This window comes from Anabrus simplex, chromosome 1 (assembly GCF_040414725.1).
Source record: "Anabrus simplex isolate iqAnaSimp1 chromosome 1, ASM4041472v1, whole genome shotgun sequence".
Taxonomy (NCBI): Eukaryota; Metazoa; Arthropoda; class Insecta; order Orthoptera; family Tettigoniidae; genus Anabrus; species Anabrus simplex.
In genome coordinates this window covers 1298036758-1298063045 of record NC_090265.1, presented here as the reverse complement: position 1 = coordinate 1298063045, position 26288 = coordinate 1298036758, and the positions used below count along the sequence as shown (strand labels likewise).

The following is a 26288-nucleotide window of genomic DNA, read 5'->3' as shown; positions in this document are numbered from 1 at the left end:
GCCATCCCGTTTCCCTGAATGTACCTCCCTATTACCCTTCCAAACAAATTTCCTAACTTATACGTACCACTGCGGTTTAAATGAAGGCCATCCGAGCGCAGATCCCTTTCTCCTACCCACCCATTAGGATCTAGAAATTTCACTCCCAGTTTCCCACATACCCACTCCATAGTCTCATTTAAATCCCCAATCACCCTCCAGTCAGTATCCCTCCTACACAGTATTCCACTAATAACAATCTCCGCTTTCTTAAACTTCACCCGTGCTGCATTTACCAGATCCCACACATCTCCAACTATGTTGGTACTTATATCAGCTTGCCTTACGTTGTTGGTACCAGCGTGAAACACTACCACCTTCTCCTTCCCCTCCTCCCTCTCTTCTACTTTCCTCAACATCTGCCTCAACCTAATTCCTGGATAACATTCTACCCTGGTTCCCTTTCCTCCACACACTTTCCCCACGTGTCTAACGATGGAATCCCCCATGACCAGAGCCTCAACCCTACCCACCTCATTTGATCCCCTCCCCTCCTGGTCAGCCCTATCTTTCCTGACAGCTGCAGAAGCTACTTCCTCCTCCCTTTTCTCCTTCCCATGACTCTGTTCCACCTGTCTTTTCCTATCCTCTACTCTACATTTCCCTTTCCTACCTTTTCCCTTCCTCCTACTTCCACGCATCTCAGCAACAGTTCCCTGTCCCTCATCTTCCCTCTGTTGTTCTACCTGGAGTGACTCGTACCGATTTCGCACAGACACCTGTCCTGAATTCTGATCTTGAATAGAGCCCTTGGCCTGCAATCTCCTTCCCCTTAGAACATTAGACCACCTGTCTTCTACAACTCCTCCCTTTCCTTCCCCTCCCTCTTGTACACCTACTGTAACCTGTACATTGTTTGAGGGAGTCCTATCTTCCTTCCTGTCTTCTGTGAGAATCCTAATTATCTCCCTCAAACTTTCCAACTCCTCCCTCATACCCCTCAATGCCTCACCACACCCACAGTTCGTACACTCGCGCTCCGTAGCCATTCTTTACGGGGGAAAAAATTCAATTAAAAAATAAAATAACTTCTTTGCAAAAAATAAATGAACGAAGGGATATATTGTCTGGGATAGTACACAACAATAAGGTAATTAATATACGACTACACTACAATACTACTTAGTCGTGCTCTATTTTTTTAATTCTACAATCCCTAACAGGATAAAAACTGCTGTTAATTACTGAATATCGAAAGTAATACACAAGAACTACACAATTCCAAACTGTAATTAAGCCTATCCTAATTACAACAACAGAATTTAGTAAGAGTTTCTACGGATACCTCTACTACACCAGTGCTACACAAATATTTTACAATAATAAAATAAGCACACTCAATTCTAATAGGATATTACTCGTATACTACTGTACAGTACACTACAGTAATTTTTAAACTACTTTCAGACGTAGGAGAATGCAGGAGAATGGAAAAACACGGAAAACCATTCTCAGGACAGCCGACGATGGGGATCAGCCCCTCAGCCCCCTTCGTCTCCCGAATACAGTGGCGTAGGGCCACGGCAGTGCTACGGCCATCGTTCCTCCGCTCGATTGTTCTATCGGAGTGTAGAACTGTCGGACCATTGACTAGCCGTGGCCGCTTGTAGGCCGCTCCCGCAGCCTGCTCTGCAACCGCCGACCAAGTCTTGGGCAACACTACTTCGCAATGCTGCTATTTGAAACCTCTGTATCACTGGTAACAGAATACGGACTCAGTATTATATGGGAAAATATGACACTTATTGTCATCGAAATCACGCTTCCTGAAACATGTACCTGTACTAAGAGTGGAGAATACAGCGCCTTCAAGAATGATTTGTATGGGCTTTCGAGTTAGCTGAGGATGGTTGCCTAGTTGTACTTCCTCTTAAAACAATAATCACCACCACCACTTTCGAGTTAGCAAAAAATGCCTTTAACATCGATCTCATTTTTTATAATGCTACTGCCATCTCCCGGATCAGGCAATTAACTACTAAAGAGTAGAAGCAAGAAGAGGGATGTAATTGAATTGGATTTCTGAGACACAAGTGCGTTGATAGGAAGGATATGGACTGAAGAAAATCATTATTAAGACAATCTTTATTTCAGCTAATGGCCAAAGATATAACGAAATAAAGGTTAATGATATCTCTTTATCACGAGATATACTATACCCGGATTCCACCATAGAAAACTAAGACTGCCATGAAGTCACTGATAACCGGTGATAACAGTGTGTATATGTGTGTGTGTGTGTGTGCGATACGAAGTTCGAAAAATACCATATCCTACCCGAAACGAGTGAAATTCCGTTCCAAATATAGGAAGTCTAAATACTGAAAGACAAAGCTATATATGTAACCCAGACGCCCATTCGGTGAACCTTAATTAAATTATTATTTTATCTTTATTCTCTTTGGTCTTATACATGGTATGTTTCACAACATTTTTGGGTTGCGCATGACGTTTGCTCAGTGTGTTTTTGAGTAGTGATATAATTTTAAATATTAGCGGGAAATGTTGTACTAAGGAACGCCGCTTCTCCCTCCATAACTTTGAAGCGAGCATAAACCAGAGAGATATTCAGTTATATATTTGATTGACTAAAAATTATTCTATTTTAATGGAGTTACGGGAACGAATATTAGAGTGATGTTATAATTTTGTCGACGGATGGCGCTGGAGAGTTTGGTGTGTGAGCGTGGCGGACAAAAGAGTTCGAACGTGTAGGATGTGAATATTTGTATTTTCAGCAAGTGTATGTAATGTTATTTTCATCTGGTCAATGTTCCAATCACGCTGGTTGATTGTGATACATACTACCAAGGAAGAGTTTGAAATCGCTAATGAATGTTGTAGAAGATCCTAAAGCCTACGTATTGTGTGATGGAGGCTGGGTCATTCGAAGCAAGCAGAGTATACGTGTGGCGTTATCAGCTAATTTGAGGCAAAAATGGGCGTAGGATAACGAAGACCAATCGTTAGTTATTTTAGTAACTAGCAGTAGCGGGTGCTGACTCTTCACTGAAAATTTTTTGTGTTCAAATAAAGGGATGGTATCACCCTCTAAGAAACCAAAGTCAAAAGCACGGGAAAAAGTCGGCCAAAGCTCAAAAAAAGTCTCAGCAGGTGAGTAACTGACGCATTTACATAAAAAAAAGCAATATTGCTCAGTTAAGCTCGATTCATATTGAGGAATTTGAAGGTAAAAGATCTTAAGTTCAATTGAAATGCAGCTTACACAGGAATGAATGATCCATGAATAGATAAGCTGCAGTTTGGTGAACAGTTATCTTCAGCTGACCAATTGTAGGGTTCACACTACCCCTAGCAAAAGACAGAGCATCAAATTTCCTTATACGTAATAATTTTTGCTGTGTCACATTCTGAAGATCAGTAGGCCTAGTGCACTTCATAATACTCTTCATTGGTATGTCAGAGAAGTTTAGGAGACCTGTAGCAAATGTTTCTGTACTTAACATTGGTTGTATTTAGTTATAAATACATTAAAATATCAAACTTGCATCAGACCTATTAATTTCTTTTCCAAAACTAATGTGAATATTCTGCTCTATCTTTTTCGCAATCCTTTCTTGAAATGCCATTCTCCTACCTTGTCAGTGACCAATTTGTATAGCCTTTTAACATGTAGCATCAGATGGAGATATTAAGCTTCTGGCAGACTCCTTGGTATTAACAGAAGTAGGTTATGTGCACACACCAGCTTTCACCCCCTCCCACTTAAGTCGTTATCATTTCACATCCAGACATGCAAGTCGCCTTTGGGCGTCAGATAGAAAGATCTGCTTCAGGCAAGCTGAACATCTCCTCGGACACTTCTGGCACCAAAAGCAGAAAGCTGTTTTAAGTGATAACTTGATGTAGGGCCTATTGCTTTTTTTTAATGCACGATACATTTAGTTGTGAAATATTATGTAGGCTAGTTAATCTTACATTGTGTAGGTCTAATGCTTTTGGCTGTTGATGTAAAGATTGCGTGGCTTTAGTACTGATAGTAGATTTTGTAGTGCTTGCAGATTTTTTCTGTTCGAACTTTTATTGAATTGAATTTTACCAGTAATCTCAATGGTATTTGTAATTTTACAAAGATGACTTGTCTCTTTTACACAGAAGGTAAAATTAACTTTCTCGAGATGTGCGCTTTTTCTGTAAGTTATCATTGTTTCCAGAAACTGAGATAAAACACTCAGATGGTTGGTGCTAGATTATGCCATATTTAGAAGTGTGTGGTAATTTATTACCATTTTGGCTGTAGCATAGACTTATATTTGTTTGTAGCAATATGTTAAATTATTGCTACTTATAAGTTATAGTTTAGTTTCTCATGAGTAACAGATTATTGGCCAGCTTGAGCAAAGTGAGGCATGAGGTTTTAATGATATTATATAACGGATTTTTATGGTTTTCGGAGACACTGAGGTGCTAGAATTTTGTCCTGCAGGAGTTCTTTAATATGCCAGTAAATCTGCTGACACAAGACTGATGTATTTGAGCACCTTCAAATATAACTGGACTGAGCTGGAATTGAACCTGCCTACTTGAAGTCTAGCCTTAGTTCAGGTATGTGTGTATACTTGAATTTCATAGTTGGTCAAGGCAGATGGATTCTGGCACATGACACCACATGGTGCATGGCCAACATGTTGCCTCATTGGCATCCTAGAGTTTTTACGAAAGTGAACTGTAGTGCACAGCCCTATATCGATATGTTATTAAATGTAATATTAACAGTTCTTGCACTAGCGTTAAAAATCTTACTAAGAATGATAAATTGCCTTTTTTGTGCGACTTTTCTTGCTAAAATAATTTTTATTGTCTGGTGATGAATTGCAGACGTTTTATGTGCTAAGAATTTTATACCTATACTTTTTGTAATATAAGTGCTTTATAGTAAAGAAAATTGTAATTAAAATATTAAAGACTATGTACTATCTCTGCACTTTCTAGCGATAGATTTACACTCTTGTGCTGAATGGGTCGACTTCGGTTATCTTCAAGATTCGTACTGGCAACCTATGAAACACAAACTAAGAATCGCTTATCATCGCTGTGCGACATCTGGCGTACACTTTACGTACTTGTACTGTTGTTGTTTACACAGCAAAGCCAAACTATAGAATTCATGCTAGGAACATGTTTCGCATCGGGAAATATTATATAGTATTATATATTGTGTGTGTTACACAGTTGTTGGCGTTAAGATAATAAAGGTTTAGAAAATTCATATCGATCGATCATATTATCGATTCAATTCAGATTTCATTTCCATTCAGTTGGCAGTATTTACCGGAACCGGCCGTGCTCCCTTCTTACTCCTCACCGAGTACAAAAATCTATCACTAAAAAGTGCACGTACAGTATGTATGTATGTTGGGTATTCAGCCCGAAGGCTGGTTGAATCCTCAACAGGTTCACCATTAGTTGTCATAGATGGCCTAGGTGTCTCTGAAGAGGCGTACTAAGGAAATGAGAAGCGAGGTAGTTTCCCGTTGCTTTCCTCACCGAGCCAGGAGTTGCTATTGCACATCAGTCTGCCAAGCCCACTGAAATGCCTGCACCAACCGACCCTATGAGCGACATTTTTACACCATTCATAGCAGGGTCTGGCTGCATAAGGAATGGCATTACTAGCGTCTTTCATACTTCAGCCACTTTCATTTTGTCAAAGCCAAGGAAGAGACTGAGATAGGTCAGTGAAAGTAACCATTTTATTCTAGCCCATACCAGAAGACATAGTGTACTGTAAACACTACATCTTGCCAGCAAAGACATTTAAAGACTGTATATTTAATATTTATATTCGATACAGGCCTGTGTAAAGGAAAATTGAGCCTCTTATTACTCTAATGCTGTAGATCCTGCTAGTGGTATAATCCCCTACTCTTCTGCTTCATTTGTTTTGTTTTTTAGGGTGGTAATATGTGCAGAAGAAGGGCAAAGCAAGCAAACCTATAGTTTTACGTGACTATTGATATTGGGTCATAGCCACTGGACCTCCAGTTTTACATTTAATCCATACCACAGAGACAACTTTTCATTTCAAAAATTTCAAGTGCATTCGATGGGATTCAGATCACCTTGGTGACATACCAGGAACTATTCCACTTAGCTGACGTGCCTCAAGAGAAAGAACTTCTTGTGTCATCAATTCTAATATTGGTTTGTGGCTGTGCAAGCAATTCTCCACTGTTCTCCATCTTGTGATAGTCTCCTCAGAGTGTTGTAGCAGTGACAACTGTTATCCCTCATAACCTGATGTGGGCCTAAGTTCTTGTGACTTTACCTAAATTTCTGATGTTGCAACATAGAGTAGGTGCTCCTCATATTGGATCTTGCAGTAAAGGTGCCTTTTGGCATAGTTGGGGATGAGCTTGGTTAGTAAAGAGTGATTGAAACATTTTAAAATACTCCTAAAAATTAATTTAAACATTCATCACCAATCATCGTCAGCCTGCCATTTGGTTAATTTCTCTCCATAACCAGTAGACTGTGTCAGTTTGAGTGTTTTGAAAATGCGGAGTGTTTTTCTATCAATTTCACTGGGCTGAATGGCTCAGACGATAGGGCATTGGTTTTCTGAGGCCAGTTTTGCAGGTTTGATCTCAGATCAGTCTTGGTGGTATTTGGAGGTGGTCGTATATGCCAGCCTCAGCCAGTATATTTCAGGCACATGAAAGAACTCTTACAAGATACAATTCAGGCATGTGAAAAACTACAAGTAGCGGGTTGGTTGTAAAAGTAGTAAAATAATAATTGTACGGCCTTGACTACCATGTGCAGGCATTTTAATTTAATGTCATCTGGATGCCCACTTGTCAGTTTTGATATTCTGTTTTCACTCTAGGCCTACTAGATAGCAGAGTAAGGTAAATCTCTCTTTGGCATCTGCAACTGAGATTTAAAGCATTTTATTGTTTCCTTGTAATAAAGGAATTCAAGAGGTCAAATTAGGGCAAATATTTGTTTATAGGGAAGGGGGGTGAGGGATTGGAATAACTTACCAAGGGAGATGTTCAATAAATATCCAATTTCTTTGAAATTATTTAAGAAAGGGCTAAGAAAAGAACATATAGGGAATCTGTCACCTGGGTGACTGCCCTAAATGTTTCAATATCAGGGCTACATTTGGAAAACTCACACCACTGCTTGTCTAATGAATTGTATGTTTATCAATTTTGGAACTCCTAGTGTAATTCTGAACATTGCAAAATTGGTCAAAAAGTTTGGAATAGTCTATCTCCACACCTCTAGATTCCATATACTCGAGACAAGGAAGAAAATATTCAAATTTAATGTTTTTCATACTATGGAGCTTCCTTCATCCATTGGAAACACTTAAATTCTTCCATCATCGGGTTACTCTGCTTTAATAGGTATTTAATGGACATTTCATAAAAACCAACAAGTTCTACAAATGTAATACATTCTCTTTTGATGCCATTTTCAGTGAGTGATTTCAGAAACTGTCTTTGAGAGGCATAAATTTATTTTCCATCCTATCATAAAAGCTTACTTTGGTGAATACCCGTCTTAGTTCATCTGAAAGCCAGGGGAAGGAGGGAGAACATGAATGGATGTGCAGCTTGCGATTGCATTGCAAGATTTTATCACTGACGAAATCAGAGAGTATGCACATCAAATAACCAAGCGAGTAAATGACGTATTCTGACAGGGGTATCCAGAATATGGACTGAAATGAGGGAGAACATGAATGGATGTGCAGCTTGCGATTGCATTGCAAGATTTTATCACTGACGAAATCAGAGAGTATGCACATCAAATAACCAAGCGAGTAAATGACGTATTCTGACAGGGGTATCCAGAATATGGACTGAAATGGAGGAAATTCAACAAGAATAGCTTTGCGACAGAGAAAACAATAGGAAACTGAACAACTAAGAACACGATATACAAAAATCCGGACTTTTATAAATTATAAATTTTCTAGCTAACTCATTCCTGGTTGCCAGCGTTACGCCCCAGTGTGCTAAGTTGGGCTCATTAGTTGGTAAATAGCATACCTACCAAGACGCATGGCTAGTACATATCGTGGAGGCCACTGCGTAAGCTACTTGGAGCCACCGGCAGTGTCAATGCAATATGAGAGACTTTGTTTCATTTTCAAAAATTGATGCCTGCCTGGCCATCAGATGATAAAGATGTTGATTCCCATAGGGAAACTGAAATACAGTTGTTTATAATGTCCAATAACGGATCAACTATATTGGTATTATAAATTTACTCATTCGGAACAAATATTTCAGGTTCCCTATGGGAATCAACATCTTTATCATAAAGGGTATGTTCCGAGCTGTCAGTGGAGAGATGGCGTGGAATGACATTAGTAGACGAATAAGTTTGAGTGGTGTCTTTTAAAAGTAGGAAGGATCACAATATGAGGATAAAGTTGGAATTCAAGAGGACAAATTGGGGCAAATATTTGTTTATAGGAAGGGGAGTTAGGGATTGGAATAACTTACCAAGGGATATGTTCAATAAATTTCCAATTTCTTTAAAATCTTTTAAGAAAAGGCTAGTAAAACAACAGATAGGGAATCTGCCACCTGGGTGACTGCCCTAAATGCTGATCAGTAGGGCTAGGATTATGATGACCTAAAAAACTGCCAAAAAGGCAAAATTAAAAAAATGCATTTATGACCTAAAATTAAAAGAAAATGACCTTTGATTTTCTGTGATTTCTGTATTGTATTATTCTTGTGTGGTAACAAAATGAATTCGAGCTATTAATATTGGCAAAAACAGACATTTTGTAATGCATTTCCGAGTTATGAATTTTGAAAATGTACGTGTTTACAAAACAGATTTTTCTCAGTCATAAAGGTCCCAATTGTTCGTTCCAAATGTGTGAGTTGCAATGAACAATGAGTACATGGTGTAGATTTTCAAATAAAAATGATTGGCTCTTATCAGCCAACAAAGCTTTATACTCAGAAAAGCTCCTTTCTACCTCCGACACAACAGGAGCATACTTAAAGGAAACAGTGTCACTTGAATTTAATTCACTGTCGTCAACATCACAAAGAGAAAATGTTTCACCTGACAAAATTTTAGCAATTGAACACGTCTGATACCCTTTATTATTCTCCGAAACCTTCTCAGACACAACTTGTCCCACTTTGCCACACTCGGGATCCAAATCATTCACCACTTTCATTACTAGTTGTAACTGCTGTAATAGCATCACTTCCGACTTTTCTAGAGCAGTTATGGCAGTAGGAAGAAATCCAAAATTTGCTCTTATGTAAGCAAATTTCCCTGCAATTTCACTATCTGCCATAAGTTTTTGCGCTGCTTTGATTGATGCAGCTTTAGTGCTGTCGAATGAATCCACAATTTGTTTCAACGCTTGTAAGTTCTCACTATTATACGTACAGTCTTCAATCCAGGTTCCCCGTCTTGTCAAAACAGGAGAAGGTGGAAGTGAAATGTCTGGAGCTTGACTTGAAAGTTGAAACTCGAGAGGGTGCCTTCAAGAATACCCTTTTCACATATCCTATCAATTGGTCAACTTCTGGAAAATTACTGCGAACCTCCTCTGCGATTTGGTGTAATGCGTGGGCCAAACAAATTAAATGCACCATTTTAGAGTAGAGAGCACAAAGCGAATTAGCAACCTTGTCCATGTAGGGGGCTGCATCCGTTACTAAAAGCTATTCATTGTCATGCCAAATGCCACCAGGCCACAACACAACTTTGCTGATCGTTGAGTAGTTCACTTTTTGTAAATGCTCACAATAGAGTAGAAAGTGTTCCCTAGGAACATCCTCGTCCAGTGTTTCTACCACCACGTTAGCTACATATCGTCGTGAAGAGTCTGTCGTCTCGTCCATCAATACCCATATTTTTTTTATTTCCAACTCTTTTCCTGACTTCTTCCAATATTTTTTCATAGCATTGTCTAACATAGATTTTCCTTAATGTAGAAGAATCCGGTATGGATTTGCCCGTGTGCTTCTCTAAGAAATTGTGCAGTTTAGGGTGGTTAAACTTCAGTGAGATATCGGCACAAAGAAACACTGTACACAGTTCTTCAATGAATGGATTTCTCCAAGAAGCTTCTGTTGTTGTAATGTTCCTTCATCCTGAAGTCGTTGCAGACCACATTTGTGTTTCTCACGCGATACATGTTGTTTCTCCGTAAACCTTTTTACAGCGGCCACTCTCATGTCACAGAGTTTGCAGTAAAGTATTGTCCTGTCAGTGGTGAAGATCCTTTCTCCATATTGCAAAACATATTGTTTTAGTTTAACAGACGGACTTTGCTTCACTTCAGGCATACTGCAACTTTGCGTTTAATAGAACATCACTTCCGGCTCGAAGAAATACCATGAATTCAATGACTCATTGCTAGCTGCAGCCTTCTACCTATGCGAGAGGCAAATGTACTTCCTTGTATGGGTGAGTCCATTATACGCATACTTTTGGGAATAGGGGAAGAGGGTATCTGTTTCCTGAAAAATATATGTTATGCTTGTATGAAATCAAAATATTCAACACGGAAATTTAGTAAAGTACAGAATGAAAATAGTTTAACATAAAGAAATTATCCTTCTTTCTTGAAAATAGTAGAAAAATGACCAAATTGACCTAAAATTTCCCCCAAAATGCCCTATGCCTCAAAAATGGCAAGAAATGAAAAAAAAAAAAAAAAACCAAACAAAACAAACCTAACAAATAGACTTCATTGAACTCATTCTTTCATGAAACACGTGTATGTGTGTATATGTATTTATATTTATATTTGAGCAACGCATCAGTCTTACAAAAAAAAAAAATGCTAAATCATCAGAATCCTAGCCAAACCGATCAAGATTGATTGACTGATTGATGGAACGAATGAATGGCAGCCTAACCGGTTCAGTCACCAGTCCGAAGTACAAATCCACTATCTTGGGATAATGACGAAATTTCTCCTGTGTGTAGGTCTAGTATGTCGACGCTGCAGACAACTTGATTCCAAGTACTCACTGGCCTCCATCTTAATAAACTATGGCCATAACTGGCACTAAGACAGTAATGGTTCTCACCTGTGAACACAACAGATCTCCATTCCGCCCTCCAATGAGCTCAAGCATGCCACCACTGGTGTCGCTGATGGCAGTGATTCGGAGAGTGGCATTAACGCTACAAGATGTCTAGCTGGGAGCTGTCCTTCAAATAATTGATTTGTTACAGTTCACTGTGTCGCTCTGGTGTCAGCTGAAGCTGCAGATGCATTACGATCCACTGCAGCCATGCGGCGGTCTTTCCTCCCCATGCGCGGCCGAATTCCACTCTACTTGAGACAGTGCCTTTCTGTGACCATTGTTGCCAACATGGATGCACTGTGTATACATACTGCCAAGTCTTTCTGTAATATCGCAGAAAGAACATTCACCTTCTTGTAGTCCTATTGCATGGCGTCGTTCAATCTCCGTAAGCTGCTGATATTGCCTCATCGTCTCCTTAATGGAATGTTTGACTCACACTTACCTCATACCATCAATACTGGATGATGACTAAAGCTTACGAAGTGTACTGTGCATATATTTAAAGCAAACTTTGTTTTGCAAGATCATAGTGGCGCTACCAGCACACTCTTGGTCGACTAGTGCGCAAATGTGAATAGGTGTTGTCTTTCAAATGTGCAAGCGTGCCTCCCGAATTTCATTTATCTAGCACAATTCCTTCTTAGTGTTCGGATTTAATTTTCTGCCATTGTATTAACAATCGCACATTAATTTACTGTATTTAAACACCTTTAAGTATGTGGTTCCACCTTGTCGGTACTATTGACAGCCTTTATTAGGTTAGTAATGACCGTACACATTTCGAGAACATAGAATGAATCTTCTCGTCTTCAATGGCATAATAATCACCAAACATTCTTTTGGACTTGTTATTATATCATAAAACCAAACCAAGCCCCATGGCTCAACATCCCTGAAGGGCCATGACCTATTGAGCGACCACTGCTCAGCCTGAAGGCCTGTGGATTACGAGGTGTCGTGTGGTCAGCACGACAAATCCCCTCGGCCGTTATTCTTGGCATTCTAGACCAGATCATAAAATCACAATTCTTAATTAATGCCTGGCACATTTAAATGGTTATAAACATTTTAATAACTATTGAACTGTTCTTGGTTAAATGATTTAAAAGCATTTATATCTATATATATAAAATAAGAGTTTTGTCTGTACATTGCTCAGAATTTGAAAATAATGGTATTTCTGTATCGGCCATGTCCATAGTAACAAGAAAATGCACTTTTTACTTTTCCGTAATTTCTGTCTGTCTGTCTGTCTGTATGTATGTATGTACACGCATCACGAGAAAACGGTTGAAGAGAATTTAATGAAAATTGGTATGTGAAGTCAGGAGATGAGCCTCTACAATATACGCTATAAATCATTTTACTCACGCTGAGTGAAATGGTAGTTTAGGGGAAGGCCTAAAATTGAATTATCAACTATTTATGTTATTAGTGGTCTAATGAAAATCGGTATGTGAAGTCGGGGGATGAGCCTCTACAATCTAGGCTATAAATCATTTTACTCATGCTGAGTGAAATGGTAGTTTAGGGGAAGGCCTAAAATTGAATTCTCAACTATTTACGTTATTAGTGGTCGTATTTTAAAGAAAATGGGTATGCAAAGTTGGGGAATAAGTACTACAATCTAGGCTATCAATAATTGTATTCACGCTGAGAAAAATGGTAGTTTAGGGAAAGGCCTAAAATATAATTCTCAAATATTGTTGTTATTAGTAGTCCTATCTTGATGAACATCGGTATGCAAAGTCAGGAAATAAGTCACTATAGTCCAGGCTGTAAATTATTTTATTCACGCTGAGTGAAATGGTAGTTTAGGGAAAGGCCTGAAATGTAATTCTCAAATATTTCTTATTAGAGGTGTAATCGATAAATGCTACATAGCTAGGGTTACACAGTATAGTATTAAATTTCCTATTATTCATGTCTTATACATTGTTACCGTACTGGCTATGATCACAAAGATATTAATGATTTTGGATTTTTGTTACTAATTCCATATCAGCGCCGAGTAACCAGAAAATGGGTAAACAGTATTTAATGAAAATCGGTATGTAAAGTTGGAGAATGAGAAACTACAGTTTATGGTATAAAATATTTTACAAATCACAGAGTCAAAAGAAAACTAAATGTGAAGGCCTACAATATAGAGAGCTCATAACATTGATCAACAATAACATTACATTGACCATTGTTTGTCGTGATGTGCTTTGTGCCATCTGTTGCCCCTCATCTCCGGTAGATAGGATTACTTCTGCGTACAGAGTATTTTTTAATTTGATTTACGTCGCACCGACATAGATAGGTTTTATGGCAACGATGGGATAGGAAAGGGCTAGGAGTGCCTTAGGCCTTAATTAAGGTTCAGGCTCAGCATTTGACGGATGTGAAAGTGGGAAACCACGGAATACCATCATCAGCGCTGCCAACAACGGGGTTCGAATCCACCATCTCTCGGATGCAAGCTCACAGCTGCGCACCGCTAACCTCACAGTCAACTCGCTCAGTCGCACAGAGTGTAACAGCCTGCCTGAATATTGATGGGAAGTAGCTGGGGAATTAGATAACTTTCTTCTTTAGCAAGCCATTCCCCTGGTTTGTAAATTTTCTGATACTACTGGTACGTAACTCACTGGATCATCATAGCATTCGGGCTATTCAATCCCTACTCTGAGGCACTGATTGGAATGAACAGTGTGCAAATTAAGCGGAATAATGGCAGATGAGTGTTCATGGCAATCTGCGGCCTGGTCATCCCAGCTCTGGAACTTTGGACTATTAGATTGGCACCGCAATCTAATCGCAGCACTGTTCGTTAAAAGTGATAAAACGTGCGGCTTTCCACTTGATCGAGTATTTGATATGATAGCATCGCTTTTAATCGCTACGTTCATACTTACGTTTTTGTAATGACCTATGTTGATTTCATGTTAAGAAAACCACAAAGTCAGTCTTTCTGAGAATCCCGTAGCGAAGCACGGGTACATCAGCTAGTCACCCTATATAATACAAACCTCTAATTTTATTCTCAGAATATCTATATATATAAAATAAGAGTTTTGTCTGTACATTGCTCAGAATTTGAAAAGAATTGTATTTCTGTATCGGTCATGTCCATAGTGACACGGAAATGCAATTTTTACTGTCTGTCTGTCTGTCTGTATGTATGTATGTATGTATGTACACGCATCACTAGAAAACGGCTAAAGAGAATTTAATGAAAATCGGTGTGTGATGTCGGGGGATGAGCCGCTACAATCTAGGCTATAAATCATTTTACTCACGCTGAGTGAAATGGTAGTTTAGTGCAAGGCCTAAAATTTAGTTCTCAAATATTATTATTATTATTAGTGGTCCTATCGATAAATACTACATAACGAAAATTATATAGAATTAAATTTCCGATCATTTATGTCATACATTGTGACCGTACCGGCTTTGATAACACAGATATTCATGAATTTGTATTTTGTTGCCAAGTCCATATCAACGCCGAGCCACGAGAAAGTGAGTTAGCAGTACTGCATGAAAGTCGGTATATACAGTCGGGGAATAAGAAACCACAGCCTAAATTACAAACAATTTTATTTGCCCTGGATGAAATTGTAGTTTAGGGGAAGGCGCCTAAAATTTAATTTTTAAATACCAATGTCTTGGTGCTATCGAAAAGTACTACATAACAAACGTTATAGAGAATACAATTTCCGACCATTTATATTTTATTCGGTTTTACTGTACCTACTATGATAAGAGTGGTATTTCAGAGATAGACGAAAGGCCTACAATATTGAAAGCGCATAACATTGATCAACAATAACATTACATTGACCATTGTTTGTTGTGATGTTCTTTGTCTCTTATACTGCCGCTCAACTCCGATGGGTGAGATTACTGCTACGTACCGAGTATATCAGCCTGACTGAATACTGGCGGGAAATAGCTGGGGAGTTTGAGAACTTTCTTCTTTAGTTGGGGAGTTTGAGAACTTTCTTCTTTAGCATGCCATTCCTCTGGTTCATACATTTTCTGATACTGCCGGTACGTAACAGATTGGTTCATCATAGTATTCCGGCTATTCGATCCCTACTCTGACGCGCTGTTTTGAATGAGCAATGTGCAAACATAAGGTAGAGGCTCACTTAGTAGTAGTAGTAGTAGTAATATTAGTAGTATAGTAGTATGACCTGGTCTAGAATTACAATTTAGGCCTATTCCAATTTTTTAAAAATATTTGCTCCACATCGCACCGACACAGGATAGGTCTTATGGCGACGATGGAACAGGAATGGCCTAGGAGTAGGAAGGAAGCAGCCATGGCGTTAATTAAGGTACAGCCCCAGCATTTGCCTGGTGTGAAAATGGGAAACCACGGAAAACCATCTTCAGGGCTGCTGACAGTGGGATTCGAACCCTGTATCTTCCGGATCCAAGCTCACAGCTGTCCGCTCCTAACCACACAGCCAACTCGCCCGGAGCCTATTCCAAATTAGAGCACCACAATTCACAAAATAACTCAAAATTCAACCCTGAAAAGAGGCATTTCTTGTTCCCCTTCACTTTTATTATTTAATTCCACTTTCTTTTTATTCCAAATTAGCAGTGAAGACGGGGTTTCTCCTCTGGCTTGGAGGAACAATTTGCGTCCAAGTCAGGTAGATTTTTCCCCTGCCTATGTAGTGAACTGAGATTTTCTGACTCATCGGGTACTCCTAGGAAACAGATTAGTAAAAGGCCATAGTTTTTGGCCTTTGAGTCTCCACTATTCGACACCCCCACCTGGTCGAAATAAGACGAAGTGTGTTCACGGATCACGGCTGTCTGCGGCTTGGTCATTCCAGCTCTGGAACTTTGGACTGTCAGATTGGCAGCGTAGTACTCTTTGTTAAAGGCAGGAAAATGCGTGATTTTTCATTTGACTGAGTATTTCATATGAAAGCATTGCTTTTAATTGCACCATTCCTAATGACGTCATTGTAATGAGTAATGACCTGTGTTCGTTTCAGTTGGAAAAACTACTGAGACAGTCTTTTTGAGGATGTAAAAAGGCAGGTGGAGAGTGAAAGTCTGCCATTATAATGAAAACTCCCCAACCTGATTGTGACAGATGTAGGCAAGGGAGCCTACCGTTCCAATGAAGTGCGACTCGTTGGCTGAATGGTCAGCGTACTTGCCTTCGGTTCAGAGGGTCTCGGGTTCGATTCCCGGCAGGGTCGGGAATTTTAACCAGCATTGGTTAATTTCTCTGCCACAGGGGCTGGGTGTATGTGTAGTCTTCATCATCATTTCATCCTCATCACGACGTGCAGGTCGCCTACGGACGTCAAATCGAAAGACCTGTACCTAGCGAGCCGAATATGTCCTCGGACACTCCTGGCACTAAAAGCCATACGCCATTTCATTTCATTCCAATGAAAATTCCCTAACTCAGTCTTCATATGAGAAAAGGCTATTGGTGACTACCCCGTCGCGTACTATGCAATTTAATACAATTTTGCTCACAACGTGTACAATACCTAATCTAGAATTCTGTAAACAATGTAAAATTCCGTAGCGAAGCACGGGTACATCAGCTAGTCGTTACAATACAAAAAACTCATTATGAAAAACTTGCTAAAAGAGTCTGTATCTGTATAAAATTCTCTTAAGTTAATGTGTCGAAAGCCTTCAAGTATTAGCAGCTCCTACTGTTGGTACTCTGTCATTAATTACTTCGTGGTCCTTTGCAATCCTTCCTTGGTTTGAGATTGCTACTTGTCAGTTACTTGAAAATAAAACAGGACCTTGATCTTTATTGACTTGGAAATCATGCGAGCCTGCCAGATAAAACTATTCTTTTTTTTTGGTCATACTTGTTTTGGTTTGTAAGGCAGGTTAAAGGTGATACTGTACGCGACAAGTTTGGTCTTTCTGACAAATACTGTGAGTTCCTCTCATCAGTTGGCCAGCAGGCGCACCCAGCTTATCTGTCTTTCGTTGACTCATCACTCCCCGCTCTTCAGCATAGCAACGAGGACAGCACTTCACTCGCTTTATCCATGGATGACATGAGATAATGATTAAAATTAAGAAAATAATAAAGAAAATTAGTAATTAAGAATTAAGAAAATGAGCTTGTACCGTATGACAGGAGATGTTGGAAATATTCTCCTGCATCCACACATTTCTGGCGTCATCTTAGGAAACTCCGATTCACACGCATAAGTTCGTCTTCCGTAATTGAGTCTGTTTCTCTCCTGATGTGTTTTTTCAGTTCGCCATCATGTGAGGGTTTCTTGCATACACTTTAATTTTTAAGCTTCCCCATAAATAAAAGTCACAAGCAGTTAAATCTGTATCCCCTGTCTTCAGAATGGCTGTGCGTTACCTATGAGTAGAGCTGGGATTTTTATGTAGTATCAAGTGGCATAATATGTACATAAATATGTAACAAAAAGCACCAAAATATGTAGAATGGGCAAAATATGTAATATCATATAATTAATATAAACTTACCATTTTGTCAGTTACAACACACTAAACACGATTTATATTACATTTTGCAGCACAGTGAACAATTAAGTATTTTTCAATGCTCTTTGAGTCATATTATATGAATATATCACACACATATTCAACAGAAACTTATTTTCAACACTCAAAGCACGTTTATTCCTTAAATTTTGTAGCACAGTGAACTATTAAGTATTTTTCGATGTTCTCTGGGGTCATGGAAAAGATGTTCTTATATGCAGAGAAAGATCTTTCAACATCACATGATGTAATTGGGGCAAATTTTAGGAGAGGAATTTTCGCTGGAGAGATGTCCTCGGGAAGATCAACGTCATCTCCATTTAGAATTCGGCACACACTGAAATGTTGAATAATCAGGATTTCTCTTCAACACTTTTTGCAATTTACTCAATACACTTGCACCAGTTTCCCCATGCACAGCACTTAGTTTTTCAATAGCATTCTCTACGATGGCAATAGAATCTTGCAGTGCCAGTCCTGATGTTTCTAGATGTTTGATGGTTTCTGGAAGCCAGCAGAAGTTGCCCCTGATGTAGGTGACTGAGGAGACCACTTTGGAGTCACTAAAGGCAGTTTGTGATTCACTAATAGATACAGCATTTTCAAGATCAAAAGAATCTACCCCAGTCTTTATAGCATCTAGATGCTCACTATAGAAGTTAACTACTTCTATCCATGTCCCCCACCTCGTTAACACTGGTTCCAGCGGCAGTGGTATCTCTGGCAATTGCTGTTTGTAAGATAGCACTCATTGTGGATCTTTTAGAAAAAACTTTTTTGTTGCTGAAATTAATCTATTCACTTGTGGAAACTTAGCTCTAATATCTTCGGCAACACGTTGCAGTCCATGAGCCAAGCATGTAAAATGGAGCATATTGGGATATAACACCTTCAAAGCAGTTGCAGCCTTAAGCATATATGCTGCAGCATCAGAATACATCACTAAAACCTTTTCCTCTTTCATCTCAGTCAGCCACAGAGCTCTTAATCCATCATTCACAAATCTCGCAATAGTTGAGTGATTTGTATAGTTAGCTGTTTACAGTAGATCAAACATGGTTTTGAGGCGCTGTCAGGTTGTAGCTCCCCACCACAAGATTTGCAATAAATCTACCCTTAGCATCTGTTATTTCATCAACAGCAACCCATATGAAAGAATTTCCTATATGCTGTCTTATGTTGTGCATTACCTCGTCGTAGCAGACTTGAAGATAATTCTTGCGTAGTGTTGATTGGTTAGGAACATGTTGCTTGCAGTATTTTTCCAGAAAAGATGTGAATTCAGGCACTTCAAGTTTATACCATGGAATATTGGCTGCAATCATTGCACTGCATAAGTCTTTATCATAAGGGTTACTTGAAGGTGAAGGCTGCATCTGTGTTAAAAGGATTTGTTTCTTTTGTAGACCTAACTGTTGGTTTTTTTCTATGCAGAGCACTTTGTGCATGTTGCTCAAGCTGGGATTTCATGGAACATGCGATATGTTTGTTTCATGCTTGGCAAATCACTACTTTGCCATCAGTTGCAAAGGATTCGTCAACTGCAATCCATGATCAACTTTGAAGCCAGCGAGGACGCTACTGGTGCCATATTGACTCTAGAGGAAACTGATGTTCATGAACTATGTTTTTCAGCTGTTCAAAAGAAACTAAAACCTAATTGAGACATTTCAAAGGAAGACAGCTCTAACAACAGACTTGGAAATTCCTAAGTACATAACAAAGAGGTCACAGAAATGCGCTTAGAAAAATATTTCTGGAAACTCCAACATGAAAGTGCCTAGTTGTAAAGCAATTAACTTTAAAAGGGATGAAAGATTTAAGACTGGCACATGTAAAGTAACAGTTTTCCTGCAGCTAATTGGAACCTTTAGAATAACCTATTTTGCAAGGGTCTCTACCTGCACCTATCATCCTCTCAAATACCTGTCACTCATAACTACCTTAATCCCCCTGTTGAGAGAACAGCCCCACATTAAGTGTGAAACTTCAATTCAGCAATTTATTATATATGAAAACAGGAAAACGCTAAAATATGTAATTTTATGTAATATCACTAAGAATATGTAGAATTCCCACAAATATAAAAAAATATGTAAAATGAAGTTCGGTAATAATAACCCTAATATAGTGTTTTGTGAACATATGACTTTTCCCAGCACCTAAATAGCAAGGAACAAAATATGTTATTGCATAGAAATCTCAGCTCTACCTATGAGTAGTAGCACTGTGAGTAACACCATGGGTCTATGTTCCCTGTGATTAGGACCACTATGTGAGGATGACCATGGGCCTTAGTTGCCTGTGAGTAGTACCATTATGTGAGGAACACCATGGATCGTGGGTGGTGCCATGATGTGATACACCGTGGGTCTACATTGGCTATGATCAGTACCACTATGTGAGGAACACCACAAGTTTACGTTACCTGTGATTAGTACCAGTATGTAAGGAACACCTTGGTTCTGCTTTACTAGTGATTAGTACCATTATCAGGGGCCAGTGACCTGGGTTTTGGAACCGTTTGGACAACAATCATCATGCCAGAAAATAAAGGCATTGTGAATTGTATTCACTGATTGTTTTGGATTCATCATCATTTGTTTTAGATTCTAGTCGGTGGATACCTTTTTGTTGCACCTCATACCATTAGGGGCCGATGGCCTAGCTGTTAGGCCCCTTGAAACAACCACCACCATCATCATCATCATCATAGTTCTGTTTTCTAGAAATATAGCCACCCATTCAACCACTTTTTTGTCTGGTCTGATATTCTGCATTTTTGTCAGCAGTCTCTCATGATGTACTCTATTGAAAGCCTTAGATAAGTCAATAGTGATACAGTCCATTTGACTTCCTGACTCTACAAGTTAAGCCTCACTAGACTGCCTTCTATCAAACCAGTTAGCAGCTTCGCAACCGCATCTAATACAATCAGACAGAATGTTTTCCTAAGCTTACATGCAATACATGTCAAGCTGACTGGCCTGTAGTTATTCACTTTGTTTACCACCCTTTCGCTTGTACATGGGGGCTACTACAGCAATTCTCCATTCAGTTGGTATATCTCCTGCATATAAACAGTAATTAAATATTTCAGTAACTAAATATATCCCAAGAAAACTTACCAGCTGATTGTTTAATGTTGTTGTAAATAACTTTATTTTCGTAGGTAAATTTTCATGCCTCCCCAGTGATAGTAACCTCCTATACGAGGGCTATGTCGAAAGTTTTTAGAATACATACATACATTATCATTATAGACCAGTTTGCATTTCAGCGTTTAGTCTGCAAGCCTCTGTGAATTTACTAAACAGTAAATGTAGTGATGGATGATCCGCCTAGTCAATACAATGTGTTAAAAAAATTTATATTTACCTTTTACATTTACATTATACCTAGTACAGGTTTCGAGAATATGCACGTTCTCTTCTTCAGCTAGTTAAGTTAAAATGCATGTGTACAATAAGACCTAGTGAAAATATTATAAAAATTGACTATAAAGTTCATATCAACCTGGCTTTATAAACACATATTAACGGAGGGTATCAGTTTGACAACAAGGTTTTATATCATTTTATATTATTCTTAATGTTACCCTACTTGAATTTTACAAGAAAGTATTGGAACACCAAGGACACAGTGATAGCATATCACAACAGGACTCAGTGTTCCAACATTTTATTCACATAGACATCAGCCTACTGTGTTTCATTGTATATGACAAGATGGAATTTAATTCCATGCCACCATCCATCGATTTTTAACACTTTACATTGTACTTGCCATTGTTTTAGATTTCTCAGAGGGGGCCCCCATTTTCACTAGGTCTTATTGTATACATGAATTTTAACTTAACTGGATGAAGAAGAGAATGTGCATATTCTCGAAACATGTACTAGATATAATATAAATGTGAAAGGTAAATATAAAAAATAAAATTTTAACACATTCCATTTTATTTTTATTTCGTATGGCGTATAGAGGGTACAGAGAAACTATATATATATAGATACACTTTAAACTATATACACTTCAAGTAGATAAAAACAACAATCGGACAAAGGATCAATCGATGGTAATTATAATTTAATGTCCAGAGAATTTGGCCAATTCACTGCCTCTTCACTTGCCGCATGAAGTTCGTGGTATCCTCCCTGGAAGCTCCGAAGTGGGCACATCGTTACAACATGGTGGACCCAAATATTTTGGATGAACACAGTATTTTAGCTGTTGACCTCTGAATTGAATTTGTGGAATGTAATGGGCTCTCCTGTTGTCTAGATGGAAGGTACTAATCTCTGTTTGGTTTACATTGGGTTTCAATCGCCAGGTGTTGAAGTATCTGTCCATTTTTAGGAGATCTTGTGTGAGAATGGCTTCAGCGGTCTCAAAGTTTGTGAACTGTGATATTAGGGCTATGTCATCAGCATATATAAACTTTCGGCACGCAGTAGATGGAAGATCTGCCGTGTAGAGATCGAAGAGAAGTGGAGCAAGAACAGAACCCTGCGGCAATCCATCATTTAATCTGTAGGATCTGCTCTGTTTCCATTGAGATGTACTTGAATTAGGCGATTGCATAGCATGTTGTTGAGCAAGGAAGCTAGGGTCTTGCAAGGGATAATTTTCAGGAACTTCAGGATGATAAATCCACAAACACAGCAACCATTTTCATTTTTTCTTGAAAGCCCTGCTCAGTATGGCTGGTTAGTGCCAGAACGTGATCGCAACAGCTCCTGTTAGGTCAGAATCCTGCCTGTTCAACTGGAATGTGCTGAAGTACTGTAGCTGAGATTCGGTTATAGATCAATCTCTCTAGTAGTTTGTAGCAGACACGTTACACTTTACTGTGATTAAGTCAATATGGACCCAATACTGGCCATTATGGTCAGGATTATTAATAGTAATTTACTAAACGTCGCCACAATCTTCTGTTTGCAACTAGTGCTGTGGCCTCATTTTGTTCTATACCTCTTATCCTTAAATCGTTGGAAACTGAGTCTAACCATCGTCCTCTTGGTCTCCCTATATTCCTTTTACCCTCCATAACGGAGTCCATTCTCCTCCTAGGTAACCTATCCTCCTCCATTCGTCTTACATGAACCCACCACCGAAGCCGGTTTATGTGTACAGCTTCATCCATTGAGTTTATTCTTAATGTAGCCTTTATCTCCTCATTCCGAGTACCCTCCTGCCATTGTTCCCACCTGTTTGTACCAGCAATCATTCTCCCCACTTTCATGTCTGTCACTTCTTACTTATGAATAAGATACCCTGAGAATCACCCAGCTTTTACTCCCATAAAGCAAAGTTGGTCTGAAAACAGACTAATGTAAAGATAGTATCGTCTGGTAGCTGACTTCCTTCTTACAGAACACTGTTGATCGCAACTACGAGCTCACTGCATTAGCTTCACTACACCTTGACTCATTCTCACTATATTACCATCCTGGGAGAACACACAATCTAAATACTTAAACATCTACGTGTTCCAGCTTTGTATCCCCAATCTGACATTCAATTCTGTTGAATTTCTTACCTACTGACATCAATTTAGTCTTCAAGAGGCTAATTTTCATACCATACTCATTGCACCTATTTTCAAGTTCCAAGATATTAGAACGCAAGTTTTTGGCACAATCTGCCATTAAGACTAAATCGTCAGCATAGGCCAGACTGCTTACTACATTTTCACCTAACTGAATCCTTCCCTGCCACTTTATACCTTTCAGCAGATGATCCATGTAAACTACGAACAGCAAAGGTGAAAGATTACAGCCTTGTCTAACCCCTGTAAGTACCCTGAACCAAGAACTCATTCTACCATCAATTCTCACTGCAGCCCAATTGTCAACATAAATACCTTTGATTGATTATGATAATCTACCCTTAATTCCTTTTTCCCTCGGTACCCTGTCGTATACTTTCTCTAGATCTATGAAACATAAACACAGTTGTCTATTCCTCTCGTAACATTTTTCAGTTACCTGGCGCATACTGAAAATCTGATCCTGACAGCCCCTCTATGGTCTGAAACCACATTACTTTTCATCTAACTTCCTCTTAACCACTGATCACACCCTCCCTTCCAAGATGCCAGTGAATACTTTGCCTGGTATACTAACCAGTGGGATACCTCAATAGTTGTTGCAATCCTTCCTGTTCCCTTGCTTATAGATAGGTGTAATTACTGCTTTTGTCCAATCTGAAGGTACATTACCAACACTCCATCCTAATCTTACTACTACCGGGCGAGTTGGCCGTGTGTGTAGAGGCGCGCGGCTGTGAGCTTGCATCCGGGAGATAGTAGGTTCGAATCCCACTATCGGCAGCCCTGAAAATGGTTTTCCGTGGTTTCCCATTTTCACACCAGGCAAATGCTGGGGCTGTACCTTAATTAAGGCCACGGCCACTTCCTTCCAACTCCTAGGCCTTTCCTATTTCATCGTCTCCATAAGACCTATCTGTGTATGTGCGACGTAAAGCCCCTAGCAAAAAAAAAACTTTCTACTCTATGAAGCCATTTCATCCCTGCCTTCCCACTATACTTCACCATTTCAGGTCTAATTTCATCTATTCCTATCAGGTATGTATAGGTACTTTAAGGCAGAAACAGGGGAGTGTGTATGCGAGGATCATCGAAAGGCAGAAGTATTCAGTCAGCAGTATGTAAAGATTGTTGGTTACAAGGATAATGTCCAGATAGGGGAGGTGAGTAATACTAAAGAAGTATTAAAATTTACCTATGATAACAGTGACATTTACAGTAAGATACAAAAGTTGAAAACTAGAAAAGCAGCTTGAATAGATAGGATTTCTGGGGATATACTAAAGGCAATGGTTTGGGATATAGTACCATATCTGAAATACTTATTTGATCATTGTTTGGTTGAAAGGAGGACATTCCAGGAATCAAGACTTGGGAGAAAGGAGACGAGCTGCTCGATTAAGTTGTGTGTTCCGAGATGTCAGTAGAGAAATGGCTTGGGAGGACATCAGTAGACGAATAAGTTTGAGTGGTGTCCTTAAAAGTAGGAAAGATCACAATATGAAGAAAAAATTGGAACTGAAGAGGACAAATTGGGGTAAATATTCGTTTATAGGAAGGAGAGTTAGGGATTGGAATAACTTACCAAGGGAGATGTTCAATCAATTTCCAGTTTCTTTGCGGATATTTAAGAAAAGGCTAGGTAAACAACGGATAGGGAATCTGCCACCTGGGCGACTGCCCTAAATGAAGGTCAGTAGTGACTGATTGATAATAGGAGGTTCACTGTTTTATGACAATGGAGTTTATTTACCATCCTTTCCGCTTCCTCAAGCGTAATTTCACCAACATAACTTTCTTCCTCGCCATGACCTTGGTTGTTCATGGCACACCCAGGAAGATATCCTTTTACGTTGAGAAGATTTCCAAAATATTCCTTCCACCTGTCCAGTGATTCCCTGGGATCTATTATGAGTTCACCTGAATTACTCAAAACACTGTTCATTTCAGTTTTCCCTCCCTTAAGGTTCTTTATTACTGTCCAGAAAGGTTTCCCTGCTGTCTGACCTAGCCTTTCCAGGTTATTACCAAAATCTTCTCAAGACTTCTTTTTTGTTTCAACAGCTATTTGTTTCGTTCTGTTTCTTTCATCTACGTACAATTCCCTGTCTGCATCAGCCCTTCTTTGGAGCCATTTCTGATAAGCCTTCTTTTAGTGTACATGCTGCTCTTACTTCGTTCCACCAAGATATTAGCTTTTTGCCATCTTTACACGCAGTTATTCCTAGTCATTCCCTTGCTGTTTCTACTACAGCATCCCTGTATGCCACCCATTCTCTTTCTATATCCTGAACCTGCTTACTGTCCACTGTTTGAAAATTCTCACTAATCATATCCATGTACTTCTGTCTTATTTCCTCATCCTGGAGATATTCTACTCTTATTCGTTTGCGGACAGATTTTACTTTCTCTATCCTAGGCCTAGAGGTACTTAGTTCACTACAGATCAGATAGTGGTCTGTATCATCGAAAAATCCCCGACAAATCTGTACATTCCTAACAGACTTCCTGAATTCGAAGTCGGTTAAGAAATAGCCTCTCATGTGTAGCGGTGAATAGCCTTATGCTTGAAGAATGTATTTGGAACTGCTAAATCCATACTAGCACATTAGTCCAGCAAATGCTTCCCATTTCCATTAGCTTCCATATCTTCCCCACATTTACCAATCACCCTTTCGTATCGTTTAGTTCTATTTCCAACTCTCGCATTGAAATCGCCCATTAGCACTATCCTATTCTTGCTGTTGACTCTGACTACGATGTCACTCAATGCTTCATAAAACATGTCAACTTCATCCGCATCTGCACCCTCGCATGGTGAATACACTGAGACAATTCTCATCCTAATTCCTCCAACTGCCAAATCTACCCACATTATTCGCTCATTTACGTGCCTAACAGAAACTATGTTGTGTGCAATAGTATTTCTGATTTTAAAAAACCCTACCCCAGACTCTGCCCGTCCGTTTTTAACACCCATCAAATACACTTTATAATCTCCTATCTCTTCCTCATTATCTCCCCTTACCTGAATATCACTTGCTCCTAGTACATCCAGTTGCATCCTCTTTGCTGACTCAGCCAGTTTTACTTTCTTCCATAAGCCCCATTAATATTGATAGCTCCCCATC

General features: G+C 39.2%; 1 protein-coding gene across 2 annotated transcripts in view; it reads left to right on the top strand.

The window, feature by feature from the left end:
• The first annotated feature begins 2499 nt into the window (after positions 1–2499).
• LOC136858279 (uncharacterized) overlaps positions 2500–26288 on the top strand; it is a 319541-nt gene continuing 295752 nt past the window's right edge. For both annotated transcript variants that reach the window (XM_067137700.2, XM_067137699.2), the window contains exon 1: positions 2500–3153. In XM_067137700.2, coding sequence (XP_066993801.2) covers positions 3078–3153 — 76 coding nt within the window. In that variant the 5' untranslated portion in view covers positions 2500–3077. The remainder of the gene's footprint in view (positions 3154–26288) is intronic.